The sequence below is a fragment of the Mus musculus genome, chromosome 4 (genome assembly GCF_000001635.26).
Source record: "Mus musculus strain C57BL/6J chromosome 4, GRCm38.p6 C57BL/6J".
Classification (NCBI taxonomy): domain Eukaryota; kingdom Metazoa; phylum Chordata; class Mammalia; order Rodentia; family Muridae; genus Mus; species Mus musculus.
Window position 1 is genome coordinate 140,014,226 of NC_000070.6, and position 17,535 is coordinate 140,031,760.

General features: G+C 50.3%; 1 protein-coding gene across 2 annotated transcripts in view; it reads right to left on the reverse strand.

Annotated features, from left to right (window-relative positions):
* Window positions 1–12,626: 12,626 nt before the first annotated feature.
* The window catches only part of Igsf21 (immunoglobulin superfamily, member 21), a 220,132-nt gene continuing 215,223 nt past the window's right edge, over window positions 12,627–17,535 (reverse strand). For both annotated transcript variants that reach the window (XM_006538799.4, NM_198610.2), the window contains 4 exons: window positions 14,473–14,558; window positions 13,824–14,016; window positions 13,499–13,537; window positions 12,627–12,853 (listed from right to left, as the gene is read on the reverse strand). In XM_006538799.4, coding sequence (XP_006538862.1) covers window positions 12,780–12,853; window positions 13,499–13,537; window positions 13,824–14,016; window positions 14,473–14,558 — 392 coding nt within the window. In that variant the 3' untranslated portion in view covers window positions 12,627–12,779. The remainder of the gene's footprint in view (window positions 12,854–13,498; window positions 13,538–13,823; window positions 14,017–14,472; window positions 14,559–17,535) is intronic.

The window sequence follows — 17,535 nt, forward strand, 5'->3', positions numbered from 1 at the left end:
GGGAAGGATGGGGAGAGAAGAGAAGAAGCCCCTGAAGAGGAGGGGTTTATGTCCTGACTGGTCCTCTTCTGGCAAGGCCACATGCAAGGCCCTCCCTAGGAGTACTCCCTAGGGCCCTCCAGCCACAGTCACAGGGGTCTCAGCTCTCATCCCACTGTCTCAGATTGGTGGAACCCAACTGGATTGATTTGAACCCGGTGATGGTCCCAACCCTCTGCATCAGGACCAAAGGAACTCTGAGGAACACTAGAAGGTGCTGTCTTGCCCCCCTCCAAGCCTGCATTGGTCACCTGCAGTCTGTAAGCTTGTAGCTTTCTTGCAGAAGCCACATGGGACTTCCTGTGGATTTTAGATCCTGCTCAAGCCTCGGTGGTGGTACATGTAGCGAACATGTAGCAAACATGTAGCGAGTCCAGCGTGTTGGATGAAAGTCTGAGAACAGTGCAGAATCCCAGGGCTTCTGGGACCAAGCCTTGTGGAACATAATTCACACAGCACCTTATGGGCTCTGTCCCCACCTCCTACTATGCATCCTGCATCTCACAGATCATCTGTGCCAGTTTCCTCATCCCAGGATCTGCCTGGGGGGGGGGCGACCCAGACCAACACCACCAGCCATGTAAGGCTTCAGTGCCTGTGCCCGACACAGCTGTGTGGGTAGACGAGGAACCCCGATCCGCTGTGGCATTTAACCAATGATGTACCTCTTTGAGCTGTCACTCCCAAGTCTAAGATACAGGACCACCATCTGTCTCTAGAGTGATGGAGATGGAGTGTGAACCGTCAGGGCTTAATGTGTGCGAGTTGCTTCGAGACAAATGAACTCCTGCGCTGCAGGACGCTGTTGTGGGGTTAGGGTGTGTGTTAACCCTTGTGATGGACACTCTTGGTTGTCAACTTGACTATATCTGCAATTAGCGGCTGGGTAGGGGATTTTTTTTCTTAATTATCTGAAGTAAGAAGACTCACATTTGATCTGGATCTCTTGAGGTGGGAAGATGCATCTTTATTCTAGGCCACATGCTCTGCTGTAGCCTGTATAAAGGACATGGAAGAAGGAAGCTCTCTGTGTACCTGCTAGCTCTCACTGGCCAGTCCTTTCTTTGACTGGCATCAAAGCGTACTTCTTGGGGATTATAACATATGCTGAAGACCAGCTGAGATATCCAGCCTTAGAGACTGAACAAGTGCTGGATTCTTGGATCTTCTGTTGGTAGACAGCCATTGTTGAACTAGCTAGACCACAGCTTGTAAGTCATTCTAATATATATATATATACATACATATATATATATACATATATACACATGTATATATATATATTCATACACATACATACATATATACATATGCTGTTAGTTCTGTTCCTCTAGAGAACCCTGGCTAATACAGATTTAAGCACTAAAAGTGGTGGTTCTGGAGCAATAGAAGTATAAGGATGATTTTTTAAAAAACAAAGTGTCTGGAACAGGCTTTCCAAGTTGCCTCTCCAATCACTAAAAACCTCTCCTAGGAGCTCAGAGAGTACTGAAAGCCCACGGTACTAAATATCTTATAAACTTAAGGAGACAAATACATTTGATTATTCTGATTCACTAATTGTGAGAGGCAACGCATTTGGTGACTCTGCATATAAAACGTTTGACAATTTGTGGGAAAATAAAGAAAACGGTGGTGCCGGTGGGTTGCTCCCAGCATCCCTGGCTAAATTGACAAAGGAGAAGAATGAGCTCTGTGATAAAATTAAGCAACTTCTAGCATCGCAGAATCTGGCGAGCAACAGCAGCAAGCCCAGAGGTCTAGCTGACAGGGTCCAGATGTGCATCAACAGGGTAAAGGTTTCCAAGTGTGCCCTGGAAGAAATGTTTCTCTCCGGCAACCACAGAGCTCAGGTTGCAGAAAAACCAAACCAAAGCCCTCATTATAGGGCTGGCTGAGTTACAGCGAATAGCAAGTCCCAGCCACGGAGGGTGTTAGCGGTCAAAGAGTGTTAACTGTTAAAGAGAGTGATTCTTGGGATAACTCCGGATGGAGATGTATGGGAGGGCCTTGCTGAAGCTGAGAATTCTGGATGCTCAGACTCTCAGGGTTTATCTCAGGAGAGGAAGGTGTCTCCCCAACCCCACAGAAGATGTATTCTCATTCCCACCTCTTCCTCAAATCTCCCCTTCTCCACCTTTGGCTGAGGAGATTAATTCTTCATTGTCTGCCAAGACAGCAGTGACCTTCTCTGAAGGAGATGCCAGGCGAGACACCGATGTCCCTCGGAGCCTACTGATAGGTGCCTCTAGACATGTCACCAGACTTAAGGCTAAGCAAGACCCTGGAGGGGAGATAGAAAATGGAGTCTGCGAGGAGGTTTTACGCTATGCAAGTGCTTAGTGAGTTTACTAATTCATTCAAGCAGAATTCTGGGGAATATGTGTGTGAACGGATGTTAAGAGTGTGGGATAATGGTGGAAGAAACATAAAACGGGATCAGTCAGAGTTTATTGACATGAGGCTAAGAAAAGATTCTAGATTTAATATAGGATCTTTCACAGTTTTTTTTTTAAGGTGTCAAAGGTTTGTTTGAATGGTTGGCCGAAGCATTTGTCGAAAGAAAAGTAGATGGAGATGCCTGATATCCCTTGGCTTAGTGTTGATGAAGGGATTTTCGGGCTCAGAGAAATTGCAGTGCTAGAGTGGATATGCTGTGTAAACCTAATTTTCCACAATGGGAAAGCCCAGAAGACATGCCCTTCACTAATCCTACAAGACACGAACTGGTGAGAGGGGCACCAGTACATTTGAAGAGCTCTGTTGTCTGCCCTCTCCCATCGGAGACGCTGCTGCTCAGTAGGATGAATTAAATGCACTGATTTAATTGGGCCCTGAGGTAGCAAGGGCCAGGTGGCAGTGCTGAATCACCAAGGGCGAGGTGATCATACTTATTATATTGGGCAGCGAAGACAAAACAATGTTCATAATGACTAACCCATAATGGTCAGCACAGGCAAGGTGAATTTTATGTTGGCCTAACTTGTACAGACCTTTGATATTGGCTAGTCAGTCATGGTGTTTCCGGATATGGAATAGATAGGACGCCTACTGCATTTCTGTTTGACCTGTATAAGCAGAAACATTCTCAAACAAATGAAAGAGAGGTTACATTGGCTTGTGGCTGAAGGGAAGCTTGGCTCATGAACCTACGAGCTTTACTGTTAGCCTTTCTCCTGTCCTTCCCCAGAAGGACCTATGGCCTAAGGGTAACTGCACTGGGTGAAAGGACACAACCAGACTTTCCAGGGTCTATTGAATACTGGTTCTGAATTGACGTTGATTCAGGGAGATCCCAAGAAACATTGTGGCCCTCCAGTTAAAGTAGGGCCTTATAGAGGTCAGGTGATCAAGTAATGGAGTTTTGGTTGAAGTCTGACTCACAATAGGTTCAGTGGGTCCTGGAACTTATCCTGTGGGCTTTTGTCCCCATCCCCAGATTGTCTAATTGGGATATATACACATAAAGATGTTGCATATGTGTGTGTGTATACATATATATACACATACACACACACACACACACACACACACATATATATGTATATATATACATATACACATATATATCAGTGTATATACATGTATATATACATATATGCATACACACATATATATCTCCCATATATATGTAAATGTGTATGTATGTGTGTATACACACACACACACATATATATATATGTACATATACATATATATATATATTAGAAACATATATGCTATCAAATTCTCACATTGGTGCGCTGGCCTGTGGATGGAGTGAGGGCTGCTATGGTTGGAAAGGCTAAATGAAAGCCTTTGGAGTTGCCTATGCCAGGGAATGTAGTGAATCAAAAACAGTATAATGTCTCTGGAGGAATTATAGAAATTTGTGCCACCATCAAGGACTTGAAAGGTGCCGGGGTGGTGGTTCCCATCACATCTCCCTTTAACACTCCTATCTGGCCAGTGCAGAAGAAGAGCAGGTCCTGAAGTCAGGAGCAAATTGTGTGAAGAAGTTGCCTAAATCCTATGGTTTCTTCTCCCATTATAATGCTGTACCCTGCTGCCAAGCATGTACCTATAGCATCCTGGGTTGTGCCCTATGATTGGCTGACTGAGGAAGAGAGACTAGGGTCTGATTTACAGTTGGTTCTGTATGTTATGCAGGTACCACCCAGAAGAGGACAGCTGCAGCATTACAACCCCTTTCTGGGACAACGCTGAAAGACTCGGGCAAAAGGGAATCTTCATAGTGAGCAGAGCTTTGGGCATCACACATGGACATACATTTCATTTGGAAGGAGAAACGGCCAGATGTGTGACTGTTCACTGATTCGTGGGCTGCAGCCAATGGATTGGCTGGATGGTCAGGGACTTGGAAAGAGCATGGTTGAAGAATTGGTGAGAAAGACATCTGGGGAAGAAGTATGTAGATAGATCTCTCCAAATGGGCAAAGGATGTAGAGGATATTTGTGTCCCATGTTAATGATCTTGTAAATGTGACTTCAGCCAAGGAGGAGATCAATAATACAGTAGATGGGATGACCTGTGCTGTGGACAATCAGCTTCTTCCTCCCATCATTCCTGTCACTGCCCAATGGACCCATGATGGCAGAGATGGATGTTGTTGATGGGCTTGACAACATGAACTTCCACTCACTGAGACCGGTCTGGCTACAGCTGCTGCTGAATGCAAGGTTTGCCAACAACAGAGACCAAGACTGAGCCCCAGATATGGGTCGGTTCTTCGGGGTGACCAGCCAGTGACCTGTTAGACTCCTTTTCCCAGGGGAAAGACAAATGCTTTGTCCTTACTGGAGTAAAGACTTGTTCTGGATATAGATTTGCCTTTCTTGTACGTAACACTTCTGCCAAAGCCACCATCCCTGAACTTACAGAACGCCTTACCCACCCTCATGGTATTCCATATAGTATTGCTTCTGACCAAGGCACTCCACCAGAAGTGAAGAACTACAGCAAGCCCACAATTATGGAATCCTCTGGTTGTAACATGTTCCCCTACTATCCTGAAACAGCTGGGCTGATGGGAAGATGGGATGGCCTTTTGAAGACAGTTACAGGGCCAATTAGGTGGCAGCAGCCTGGAAGGCTGGGGTAGAGTTCTCCAGAAGGCAGTGTATACTTTGAATCAGTGTCTGACATATGGAACAGATTCTCATATAGCCAGGATCCACACGCCTTAATCCAGGAATCAAGGGGTGGAAAGGGGACTAGTTCTACCCAGTATCATTTCTAATGATCTCCTAGGACAATTTCTGCTTCCTGCTTCTGTGACCTTAAGTTCTGACGACCTAGAAGTTTTTGTTCCAAAGTGGGGAGTGCTCCTGCCAAGAGCTGGAACAAACAGTCCATTGAACTGGAAGCTCAGACTTCCCTCTGGCCACTTTGGGCTTCTGGTGCCCTTAGGCCCACAGTCTAAGAAAGGAATAACAGTGTTAGGAGGGGTGATTGACCTAGATTAGCAAGGGAAAATTGGATTGTTCCTCTACAATGGAGGTAAGAAAGATTATGTCTGGAGTGTGGGAGATCCTTTAGGGTGTCTCATGGTGCTACTATGTCTTGTGATTAAAGTCAATGGAAAACTCTAAGAACCTAGTCCAGGCAGGCTGACAAAGGCACAGACCGGTCAGGAATGAAGGTATGGGTCACTCCTCCATATAAAAAGCCAAGACCTGTTGCCGTGCTCCTGCAGGATGAGGAAAGACAGGAGAGGATGGGAGTTCTGAACCCAGCTATCGCCATGTGACCAGTTGCAGACACGAGGATTACAACTGACATGGGTGTTTCTGTCATAGTATGTTAAGAATTATTTGGACAGATCTTGTGTTTTCTTTAATTTCTTTATCATGTCATGTAACAAAGTATCAGTGGCTATCTTTAAGTTTGAGATTATAAAAATAATATACCTTGAGGGGCACTGGCGCCTATTTTAAAATGTATACTGTTTGCGGTTGAACAGTGGATAATTTTATCATGTTCGGTATAATTGTAACCTCCTTAAATACATAATGTGTTTGTGATTGAAGGTACCATAGCTGCATCACGTTAGTCATAATTATGACCTGGTAACTGTTGCTGATGTCTACTCTTGGTTGTCAACTTGACTAATTTGGAATTCACTAAAACCCAAGTGGCTGGGTATGTCTTGGAGGATTTCTTTGTTCTTAATTAAATCATTTGAAGGGGGCAGGTCCACTTTTAATCTGGATCGTCTGGGGTGGGATGATACCCCTTTCATTGAGATTTTTGAGGTGGGAAGATCCACCTTTAATCCGGTCTGTGTGTTCTGCAGGGAGAAGGAAGTGCTCTCTCTCTCTCTCTCTCTCTCTCTCTCTCTCTCTCTCTCTCTCTCTCTCTCTCTCTCCCCATTTGCCCTTATTTTTTGTTAGCAAGTCCATTCCTTGACTGGCATTAGAGCCTACTTCTCTACTTCTTCAGGGTTCTGACAAATACTGAAGACCAGCAGAGACATCCAGCCCCATGGACTGAACAACTTCAACTGGTAGACAGCTATTGTTGGGGACACACACACACACACACACACACACACAGTCAGTCAGTTCTGTTCCTCTAGAGAACCCTGTTAATACACCCCTCAAGTCCAGAGTCATGCTAATCACCTCTGTCTTGCTGCACGTATCTTTTTAGTCACCCTTCATCTGTGTAAGCCAAGGCTACCCCACCTCTTTCAGTTACCCCACACCACTTCCTTCTCTAGCCCCACAGTAGCTCAGTTCTCTGGAATCAGCCCTTCCTCCTACGCCCAGCTGTGTACCTGAACAGGTAGCTTGCTTTCTCTGAGATAGCCCACTTCTCCTGCCAAGCTCCAGGGGTAACCCTGCTTCTGGTTCAGAGGCCCAGACCTACCCCTCCAGGTGTGCCTACACTGCTCTGCCGAGGTGCTGTAGGGTGATACAGTAGTGTGGTGGTGGGTGTGACAGTGCCACGCTGTCTGTGGTGCTGATGCCCAGGCTCCCTGTCACGCAGGACAGATCCCACTAATTCATGTTTGCTGTGCCCTCGCTGAGTGCCGGGTACCGGGATTGGACTTTCCGTGTCTTCACTGAGATCTTGAGGACAGTGCCAGGAATGTGGCCTCCCGGATTTCACAGAAGAGGACACAGAGACACAGAGAGGTGACATGAGGAGGTTGTGGAGGGAGCAGCAGAGCTGGCAGGGAAGACAAGCTCTTCTCAAGGAAGGGCAAAACCTTGGGGTTCATATTTTCACTCAGGGCAGAACAGGCAGGTCTTCACTGGTTTTATAGTAGAAGGCTCAGTTTAGAAAAAGAATTTCTTTCCCCAAAGATCCTTTATCTATGGTTCTGGGAACTTCAGTTCTCGGAGGCAAGTAACCCAGGAACCTAGCATGGCGATTGTAAGATGCTAACCAGGGACGGGGACAGGGGTGAGGCGGGGAAGCTCAGCTCAAGGTCAGGAGCTCAGCGGGCCTAGGGCTGGTTGACATTTAGGTCTATCACCGAGACTTTGGCATTTGGAAAAACCGCGTTTCTATTTTACATGGCTATTACCATCCACTTATTACCATCACTTGGGGCTATCGTTCTGGAGCAGGCCGAGGCAGCCACTCCTGACACAAGAGCCTGAGTGTTTTCTGGGACGCTCCCCTCCCCAGCGCCCTTCTACACTGGCTGCGGGCATCAGAGCTGGGCTCCACTTTGATGGGCACAGGGAGCGGTTAGTCCCTCCTGCCTTGGCTTCGCCCTCTTTCAATTTTTCTGCACCATCTTCCCATGTCTCCGCTTTTCTTTTTTCCTTTTTCCTTGTTGCTGTGATAAAATACGCCGACAAAAGCAACGTAGGGGAAAAGAGTTTATTTCAACTCAAAAGTCAAGGTGGTGGGAGGCACGTGAGGCTGGTGGGAGGAGCTTGAGGCGGGTGGGAGGAGCGTGAGGCAGCTGGTTGTATGTGCTGCTCAACCCTCTCTCTCCTCATCACTCTCCCCTCTCCTACTCATGCCATTGTCTGTCCGTCTATCTCTGTATCTCTGTCCCGAACCTCAGTTTGGTCTACTTCCTTGCTTCTCCGGTTCTCTTGGCGCTCGCTCCTTTCTGTCCCCTGGAGCCCAGCTGGCCTGCTGACCTCTCTTCTCTCTTCTCCTCCAAGTGGCTCTCTCTTCTTCCCGACTCACATATTCAAGAATCCAGCTCTCTCCATAGCTGACTGCAGGGCAGCCTGACCCACGGTGCCCTCACAGCCCCTAGTGACGGATACCCTCTCCTCCCCTCTTTGCCTCTCCCACATCCCCTGTCCAGCCCATTCCTCATTGCCTCCACTCTACCCAGGCTTCAACCCAACTGCCTTCCCCATCGGGTTTCGCCAGCAGGTCACGGATCCAGACGGAGGAGTTCCTGGCACTGGCCTGCACACCTTGCAGGACAGGAAACTTGCAAGCCCAGGTTTGAGCTTTGTCACTTCCCACAGGAAGGCCAAACCCCAAGGACACTCACTGGCTTTTGCCTCCTCCGTGCTATGTATACATAGACTCTTAATAAAACCCACAGATCTTTCTGGATCACAAGGTGTCCTGTGTGGCTGCCTCATGGGGTCCTTAGGGACTTGCTCATTGCTCTGTGTCTCCCCACAGACAAAATGGCTCATGGTGAAGATTGTGGCCTGAGTCACCTGTGGAGAACTAGAAGACCTAGGTAGTATAGAATGGAGCAAGCTATGGCTGACTGTCTGTAGAAGCCTTGGGGGATGGAGCAGGTGAATCACAGTGGGCCCAGAGGCTGGTGTCCTGGGCTGGGGAGGGGACCGTGGCCACAGGCTTGAGTCTCTCTGAAGCTCCCAGTAGACAGGCAGCCAGAAACTTCCAACAGAGGGATATAGGTTGTCAGCGTCCCCAAATTCCTGCCCCAGTGAGGTGGGGACTTTAGATGTTGTGTGGACCGCTAGCCTGGAAGCATGGCCACTAAGTGCCTGTAGCAGCTGAACTTACTTGTGTCACTTGCTCTTGAGCCCAACTCAGAGATGAACAGAAATGAAAGCATGATTTCTCTGTTCATATACGACTTTAGACATGGGCCTGTTGGGGCCCAGCACCCATCTTTATACCCATTGGCTCAGCTGGACACAATGGAAATTCTCAAGGGTCAGTGGATCTATGGTGACCTTAGTTTAGGGGCAGGTGAGCAGCAGGGGCCTCGGGGAACCGAAGGGGTGGGGGAGGGGGGGATGAGGGTGGGGGAAAGACAGGCTCTTTAGGACATGATGTGGCCCAGCAGCTACAAGTCAGGCTGAACTCTCTCCTGTGCTCCAAAGTGGGTGGTCTTGGGGACTGGTGCCGAGCAAGCAGGAACCTGGGATCTTCTCCCACCTGCACATGTGGGTCACATTTGAGGACCTGGACCAACATGAGGCCATACCACAGGGGTAGGGTTGACTTCAGTTGCTCTTCTTGTCCTTCAAGGCCAGCCCGCATCCAGGACAGCCTCCTTGTGGGTGCTCCCTCCTCACTCTGATACCCTTGGTGTATGGCACCCCAAGTGTGGCGTGCATCCCTGATAGTGGGGTCCCTCATTCTGAAGGGTGGGGAACTCCATAATCACAGAGCCTACCCAGTCTGGCTCGTGCCTCCTCTGGTTCAGCTCAGGCCCTGGCTGGAGGAGACTTAGACTTGGTGGGATGGAAGAAGGCACTTGTGGGAGACTGGATGCAAGGCTTAAGCAGATGGCTGCCCCTCCGGCTGCAGCTCTGGATCCTCCCCGCTAGCTCCCCCTCCTCAATCCTCCACCACTTCCCATGGTTCATCTGCTGACTACTGAGCTACTGATGCACTTCAGGGGTCAGTGGAGCCCAGCAACCCTGCTGTTAACAGGGCGAAGCAAGTCCAATTTCATGCCTACGTGGGCTTCCCTCTAAGAAGGCAAGGAGAGAGAATAAACCTGTGTATTAAAATGTCTTCGGAAAATAGAAACCTCAGGAAGCAGGGTCCTTATATAGAACTGCTGGGCAGCAGCAGAGTAGGCAGGCACTTCCTGAGACAGGCAGGGCCCCGAGGAAGAAGGAAGTAAATGAGGGAGGCTCACGGTACTGTGTGGTTGCCTGCGCATCTATCTTGTATGTTTGCATAGGGATGAACGTCTGAGCGAATCATCAACACCACTGCTGTTGCTGACTGGCTGAACTCAGGAAGGCAAACATCATTGTATCAATCATTCGTTTCTGACATATTTAAAACACCAGCTGGTGGGTGAAAGAATGTGAGCTTACATGGAGGCAGAAAGACACAAGGGAAAACCGAGACTCCAGGATGTCATGTTCAAAGGCTGAGCATTGGGGAGCTGCAGAGATGGTTCAGCGCTAGCTAAGCCTCTTGCAGAGGACCCAGATTCTGTTCCAAACACCCACATGGCAGCTCGCAAGGGTGTATAACTCCTGTTCCAGGGGATCTGGTGACCTCTTCTGGCCTCCTTGGGCACCAGGCATGCGTGTGGCACACAGAGAAGCATGCAGGCAGAACACCCGCACACATAATGATAAAAACAAACAAAAAAAAAACAACAACAACAAATACATGGTTAATTGCCAGGTTGAAGAGGTGGCTCAGTGGATGAGAGTGCTTACCACATAGGCATGAGGACCTGAGTTCGAAACCCCAGAACCCACTAAAAGCTGGACATGTAGTGAGTGTTTGCAATCTCTGCTATTACATGCAGACAGATGAAACATGGTTGGAACGTGAGTGAACACCCATGAATGCACATGTGCCCGAATACACACACACACACACACACACACACAGAGAGAGAGAGAGAGAGAGAGAGAGAGAGAGAGAGAGAGAGAGAGAGAGAGAGAGAGAGAGAGAGGCTGATAGTCTTTCCTGAGATAGGGCCTCATGTAGCCTAGGCTCACCTCAAGCTTACTATGCAACTGAGGATAGCCTTGAATTCCCGATCCTCCAGAGCCCATCTCCTGAGCTCTGTGATTGTGGTTCGGCACCACCACGATCATCATGAGCTTCAAGTCAGGCTGTAGCCTGTACACCTGCTCTCACTCTGCTCCTTTTCCCACACCCATGTGGTTTCTCAGCTCCTCTCCTCGCAAGGGGACTCTGGATCTCCTTTGAATACAGTGGAAGCCATGGTGTGTCAGTTTCCCTGGAGCCTCACAAGATCAGTGTGCCTCAGCTCTCTGTTCCTCCACCCTCAGGGAGCCTGAGAAACCACATGGCACAGAGCTGTGTCATGGCAGTCAAAGCCACCAGAGGCCAGCTGGTCCCAGCCACCCCCCCCCCCCCAGTTCTCAGGGTGCAAAAGTGAGCTCAGCTACTCTGCTCAGGTCCTGTGGTCAGGGCATGGGCATCTTTGGGAGTCATGATTCTGCCTGGGGCAGTGGCCTCTTCTTCCACCTCGGATGCTCCAGAGAGTGTTAGTGTGTAGCTAGAGATGGGAGAGGATTACTCAACATCCTTGGGTTGGCCATGAGCTCAGGACAGATCTTTGATGTGTTTAGTAAGACTCAGGGCTCACTGCAGCGTACCGATCTTGTGCTATCCCAACCCATCCCATTCCATGCTCCCCTCTCGCTCTGATAAGCCCTGACTTTCATCATCTTCCTGGTGCCTCTCAGATCTGGACCCCAGCTGAGGGTGGGGGTCAACCTCATCTCTCCCTTGGCCATGTAATGAGCTTTGGCTCAACCAGTGACCACAGACATGACCCAGACAAAGGTTTTAAATGGGCTGGCTTGGCTTTTCCTTTAGCTCTGTGACCTGCCATGATCTAGTTAGGATACTCATTATCTCCTTGGGCCTGTGTATGTCCTGGGACAGCCCTATTGAAGGGTAATGGGACTATCAATAGGTGGAGTGTGTCCCCAGAGGGGATGTGGGATCTGATCTCTTCCTCTGTGCCTGCCTCTTGGTGGATGTGCCTCTGTAGCTCCACAGCCTTCAGCCATGATGCATAGCCTCGTGAGCAGCCCAAAGCAATGGGACGGCTGGGCTGTAGTTGTATCTTCAGAACCAAGAGCCCAAGAAACCTTTCCTTGTGATAAGTAAACTATCTCAGGTGTTTTGTTACAGTGATGAAAGGCTGACTGATGCACATTGTAAGAGGATCCGATGTCAAGTTAACTACTGCCTCCTTTTCTCCAGCTCCAGGGCAAACGCACATGGAATTTTACAAGCCCATAGACCAGACTAGAAGGCAGTCTAGAGTGTAGCTTGTGGCGGGAGGGAGCGGAGGTCCAGGGAGTCTGCTGTGTGAAGCTATACTGTCTGGTGAGCCTGGATGAGGTCATCTGGATCACTGCTATCTATACATAAGTATCCATGCTTGCTGTTGCATGCCACCAAGATTTGGGTTGACTTGTTAGGCAGCACTATCGTGGCTACAGCTGACTGTTACATTTCCCCTGAGGGATTATTCCACTCCCCACATCTGGCTGTTTTTTAGGACTGAACAAGACAAGAACTGCATGCCTGCCCATCCTCACGGGAGCGCAGGCTTTCCATTTCCTTTGTCATCCTATCTCTGTGCCTGTCCCAAGACTGGACGCCAGCAGGTACCCAGTTGCTGCTACTAGACTAAGGAAAAATATAGGGCCAGACATTGAGGTGGGGAAAATTGGTCTGTTTGTTTAATTAAACCCAGTGAGGAAGCCAAGACATGGGCCGAGACTAAGAACAAGACTGGAAATAGTTTAGAAAAGAAATGAAAATCGATCGCAGAGATGCCGGGCGGCTGGAGCATCGGGAGGAGGCAGCATCTTCACGTGAGCTCCAGGATCACTGTCAGGGCAAGCACCAGGGTGAGCCGGACGCCAGCGGGGCCGGAAGCAGAACCTGGGAGAGGGTGGAGGCATTGTCAGGGCTGCAGCCCACCTGTGTGCTACAGTGGGCAAACTCTGGGGTAAATGGTTCCTAACAAAGATGCCAGAGGGCAGTATCAGGTGATTGGGCTGGGACCTCAGCTCTGCTGTCTGCCTGCCAGGAGTGCAGTGCTTCGTCCCCATACAGGCCTGCTGAGCTGATATCATCAGGATGGTCCAGAAGGCACCAGGAGGGGGAAGCTTCACAGAGAACTGTGAGGTTTGCAATGTATGGGTCGTGTCTGCATCCCATCGGTGGTTCTAGGTCAGGGTGGCTGAAGGGAGCAGCCCAGGGCAACTGTCTATGCTCTTAAGTGTCCCATGGAGTTGTCAGAGACCCACACCATGGTCAGTGCCAGACAGGGCCTCTTTGTGGTCTGGGAAGCAGTGAGAGGGGACACCCTCGGTCCCTGACATCCCATTGGCTGTTTGGGGGTTTTGAGACTTCCTTGCTTAGTGCCTAGAGTTGTATAAACTTAACTCTGCCTAGCCGGGGTGATGGCGCCCTGAAGGAATGAGAGGGACCGCAGGATGCAGGTGGTGTTTTGGCAACAGATGTTTTCTGAGGCCTTGAAAGGCACTCACTCTTAGGCATGCAGTCTTGAGGGTGGAGACTTACCACGGGAGTCCTCTGTTCCTCTTGGGATATTTGGGTTTTCTGTCAGAAAGAAACAGAGAGGGGCAGAGTGGGTATCGTTCAATAGAGAGCCTTCCCCAGTCACCCCCTATATGCCACTGTAACAATGGGATGGTACGACCATGTTACAAATAGGGAAACTGAGGCCGGCTGAGTGGCTGAGATGTGAACCTGGAATCTCGCTGACAATCAAGCCACTGTAATCACAATCAGTGAACTGAATTATCTCTCTGAGACAAATTCAAGGGGCTTCTGTGGACAGCTTTAAGCCAAGGCCTATCCTCGGGTGGTCCTGCGGGGTCCCTACCGAACACGATGAGCCGAGTGTGTGTATCAGTGGAGCCCAGGGGGTTCTGGGCAGTGCAGCGGTACATGGAGCCGTTGAGCTCGGCAGGAACCCGCTCCAGCACAAGCTCCTTCCCGTCAAACTCGGCACTGCCATCCAGGAGGCGGCTGCCCACTCTCGTCCACGTGAACATGGGTTCTGGGAAGACCTCATTCTGTGGGCCAGAGCAGGGAATAGTGGTCACACGGGAGTAGCCTGCCAACACAGGGAAGTCAGAGGCTTTCCAGACCCTAATTCTCATCTAGTAGGCTTCGGGTAGCACCTCGGGACCCAGGAAGTGGGCTGGGGGATGTAGCTTCGTCGGTAGCTTGTTTGCGTAGCACACACAAGGTTCTGGGTTTCATCCTCAGCACCCTATAAACTGTGATGGCGTCTAGCACTGAGGAGGGGGAGGGGGCGGCGGCAGGAAGGTCAGGAGTTCAAAATCATCCTCAGCTAAATAGGGAATTTGAAAACAGTCTGGACAACAAGAGTCTAGACTCAGGAATAAATGCAAAGGCAGAAAGTTGACGTGAGCTGCATTCGCTCATGAGAATAGAATAAGAAGCCAGGTAGGCTGGTCCCCATGGCCATTCAGTGCCCCGACTCAGTTATCCAGAAAGAGGCTGACCTGAAATCCGTGGACTAGGATCCTCACTGTGTCCCCAACCCGGGCTCTGCTGGGCGTCATCATGATTTTGGGTCCTTTGGGAGCAACTGTATCAAGAGGAAGTTCAGGTCAGAAAGGGGTGGTGGGTGTGGTCAGAGAGGGTGTTGTGTAGGTTCGGAGAGGAGTGGTGGGTGGAGTCAGAGAGGGGTGGTGGGCGGGGTCGGAGAAGGGTCGTGGGTGGATGTAACCACATTGAGAGGTGGGTAGCGAAGGATCCGAGCAAGTTCCAGAGGTTGGTGTCCTAGACCAACCTTACTCCAAGGAGGCTCGTTCACTCCCTCAGTCATGGCTCTGCCTCCCTCCATATTTCCCACAGCCTTACTGTGTGTCCCACCATAGCTGGGATCTGGGGGGGGGGGGGGGAATTCAGCGATGCTCACAAATGCACGGATCTCACACGTCGTCAGTGAGGGAGAAGGATAACTACACCATCTGTCCAGCTGAGTTCACAGAGGCCCGGGGAGTTCATTATGATTTGTCAGAGGTCAAAGAGGGAGGAAGAATCAAGACCAAAATTCAGGCCTTCAGACGCCCGATTGAGGATCCTACTGCCAGGGGACTTCCTGGAAACCCTGTCTCTGTGTATGTGTGTGTGGGGGGGGGTGTGTGTGTGGGGGTACAGAGTGAAGTCACCATCTCTTTCCCTAGCCAGCCTTTGTTCTCTCTGAATCTGGTCCTCTTATCCCCAGTTCTATCTTCCTCAGCTATTATGTATGTGCTGAGGTGACATGATGCCCTGGGTGTCCCTTGCCTGTGGGAGACTAAAGGACTTTCTGGATATTTCTCACCCCCCCCCTTGCAGAGGGGAGAACCCAGGTCCACTCATAATGAAGAGGCTTGTCCCAGGTCCCCGCAGAGTCAATTACTTGCGTTTCCTGACTCCCCACCCCTCATTAATCCATTTGCTCAGTCATTCAATGGTAATTACTGAGCTGGCCATATGTCAGGCTTTGGAGCAGGGCTGAGAGCTAGTAAAGGGGACAGTGATTCAGTCAAGGGTCCCGCTGCTTCTCCTTTAGTGGGAGAGACATTTAATTTGCAAACAGATTCAGCCAAACGGTGACCAGCGTTGTACGCAGGGTCTGAGGTCAGCAGAGGTGGCACACGGCTCATGGAAGGGCAGTGGTCACAGTGTCCTGGAGAAGTGAAACCCCATGAGGAATGTTCCAGGCAGGAGGAGCATTGGGGACATGATGGAAGGTCACCAAGAGAGCTGGCAGGGCCGGGGACAGACTAGACAGTTTCCAAGGCTGTCTTTCCCATTTAACGCACAACAGAAATCAGAGCAGCAGGCAGATGTGAGCAGGCTCCAGGCTCTGCCAGTCTCACTCTCTAGGAGAAAGACCAAGACACTGTTAATTAACCGCAAGGAAGACAGACATCTAAAGTGCGGGGTGGGCAGAGGGAAGGGCCCGGTCTACTGAGAGGGGAGGAGACGGTGGCTTCCACTGCTGAGTCCAGCTGCATGGAAACAGTGCTGGCCAGGGATGCTGGGCAGATGGCAGGCTTGAGAATGGAAAGGCTCCACCTCCAAGCCACCCCCTTTTCCTTTATTCAACACTCCATTTTATCACATGTCCTCTTTCAGCCTTTAGAGCTTGTCCTGCAAACACAGAAAGGCTCAGGGAAACCGAGGGACACTCTTGCCTCCTCCAGCTACTCTCCTGGCTGCAGAGGAAGGTGTGTGTGTGTGTGTGTGTGTGTGTGTGTGTGTGTGTGTGTGTGTGTGTGTGTGTGTGTGTGGTGTAGGGTTCCACGGCCCTGGGTGGTCTTCGTGTGTGTGTGTGTGTGTGTGTGTGTGTGTGTGTGTGTGTGTGTGTGTGTGGTGTAGGGTTCCACAGCCCTGGGTGGTCTGCATCACTGCCAGCCTCAACCAGCAGAGGGCGCTGTAAGGCCTCCATTGCAGAAGGCAGTGCCTGGCTAGAGAGGCTCAGAGCCTAGGGCAGCGAGGCAGCAGGTCGCACAGCTTCTTTGGCTGCCCTGAACTGTTTCTAGTGCCCCTATGCTCAGCTGACCCTGGGGGGCACAGAGGGAAGACCCGGAGGGGCCTGCCACATTGTTGCTCCTCTGAACTCTCATGCAGATGGGTGTTTGCAGCAGATGTCCTGCATCTCCCACCCTCCCTCGAGGCTTCCAGGAGCCACTTGTTCCTGGAAGTCAGAGCAGCTGTTCACATCCTCCCATCCCACCAACCCCTGGGAGTCCACTGTAGCTCCTGGCAAGCAAAACCTATAGCCCCCTGCCTGCATTGGGAGCCCAGCCCAGCCCGGCATGCCAAACAGCGGTGTAGCCACAGTTTCGGTATTCACTCCTCTCAAGCCCTGGCCTGTAGGAGCTGGAGAACAGAATGCAGGCCCAGGATCTAGGCCTAGCTCTCTCAAGCTGTGTGGGCTGGAGCTTCAGCTCAGACTGTTGGTCAATTGTCCAAGAGATGAAGCCCCAGAGGGAAACCCTGGCTGAAGGGAATGCAGAAATTCCCATTATGCTGCACCCCAACCTCGCATGTGCACCTGTGGTCTCATACACACACACGTACACACACGTACACACACACACGCACACACGCACGCACGCACGCACACACGCACGCAATCGTGGCATTCTTCCTGTCTGTGAAGATAGCAGGTGTGGTCTCAAGGAAGGGCTCCTCTGAGGCTCCTGAGGGATTCTAGATTTTCATTAAGACAGTCACTCATCCATTCAGGTATCACCCATCCACCATCTATCCAGTCCACCCTTCCATCTACCAACCAGTCATCCAACTATCATCCACCCATCCATCCACCCACCCACCCACCCAGCCACACATCCTCCATTTCCTGTATACATCCAGTCCACCCATCTACCTATCCAACCACCTGCCTATACATCTACTATCTACCCACCCACCCATCTTCCCAGCCACCTACTCAGTGCCCATCCATCTATGAATTCATCAGACCTCTTCACCATCCTCTATCTATCCATCCATCCATCCATCTTTTCTTCATGTCCATTCAATCCATCCATCTACCTGTCTCCCTA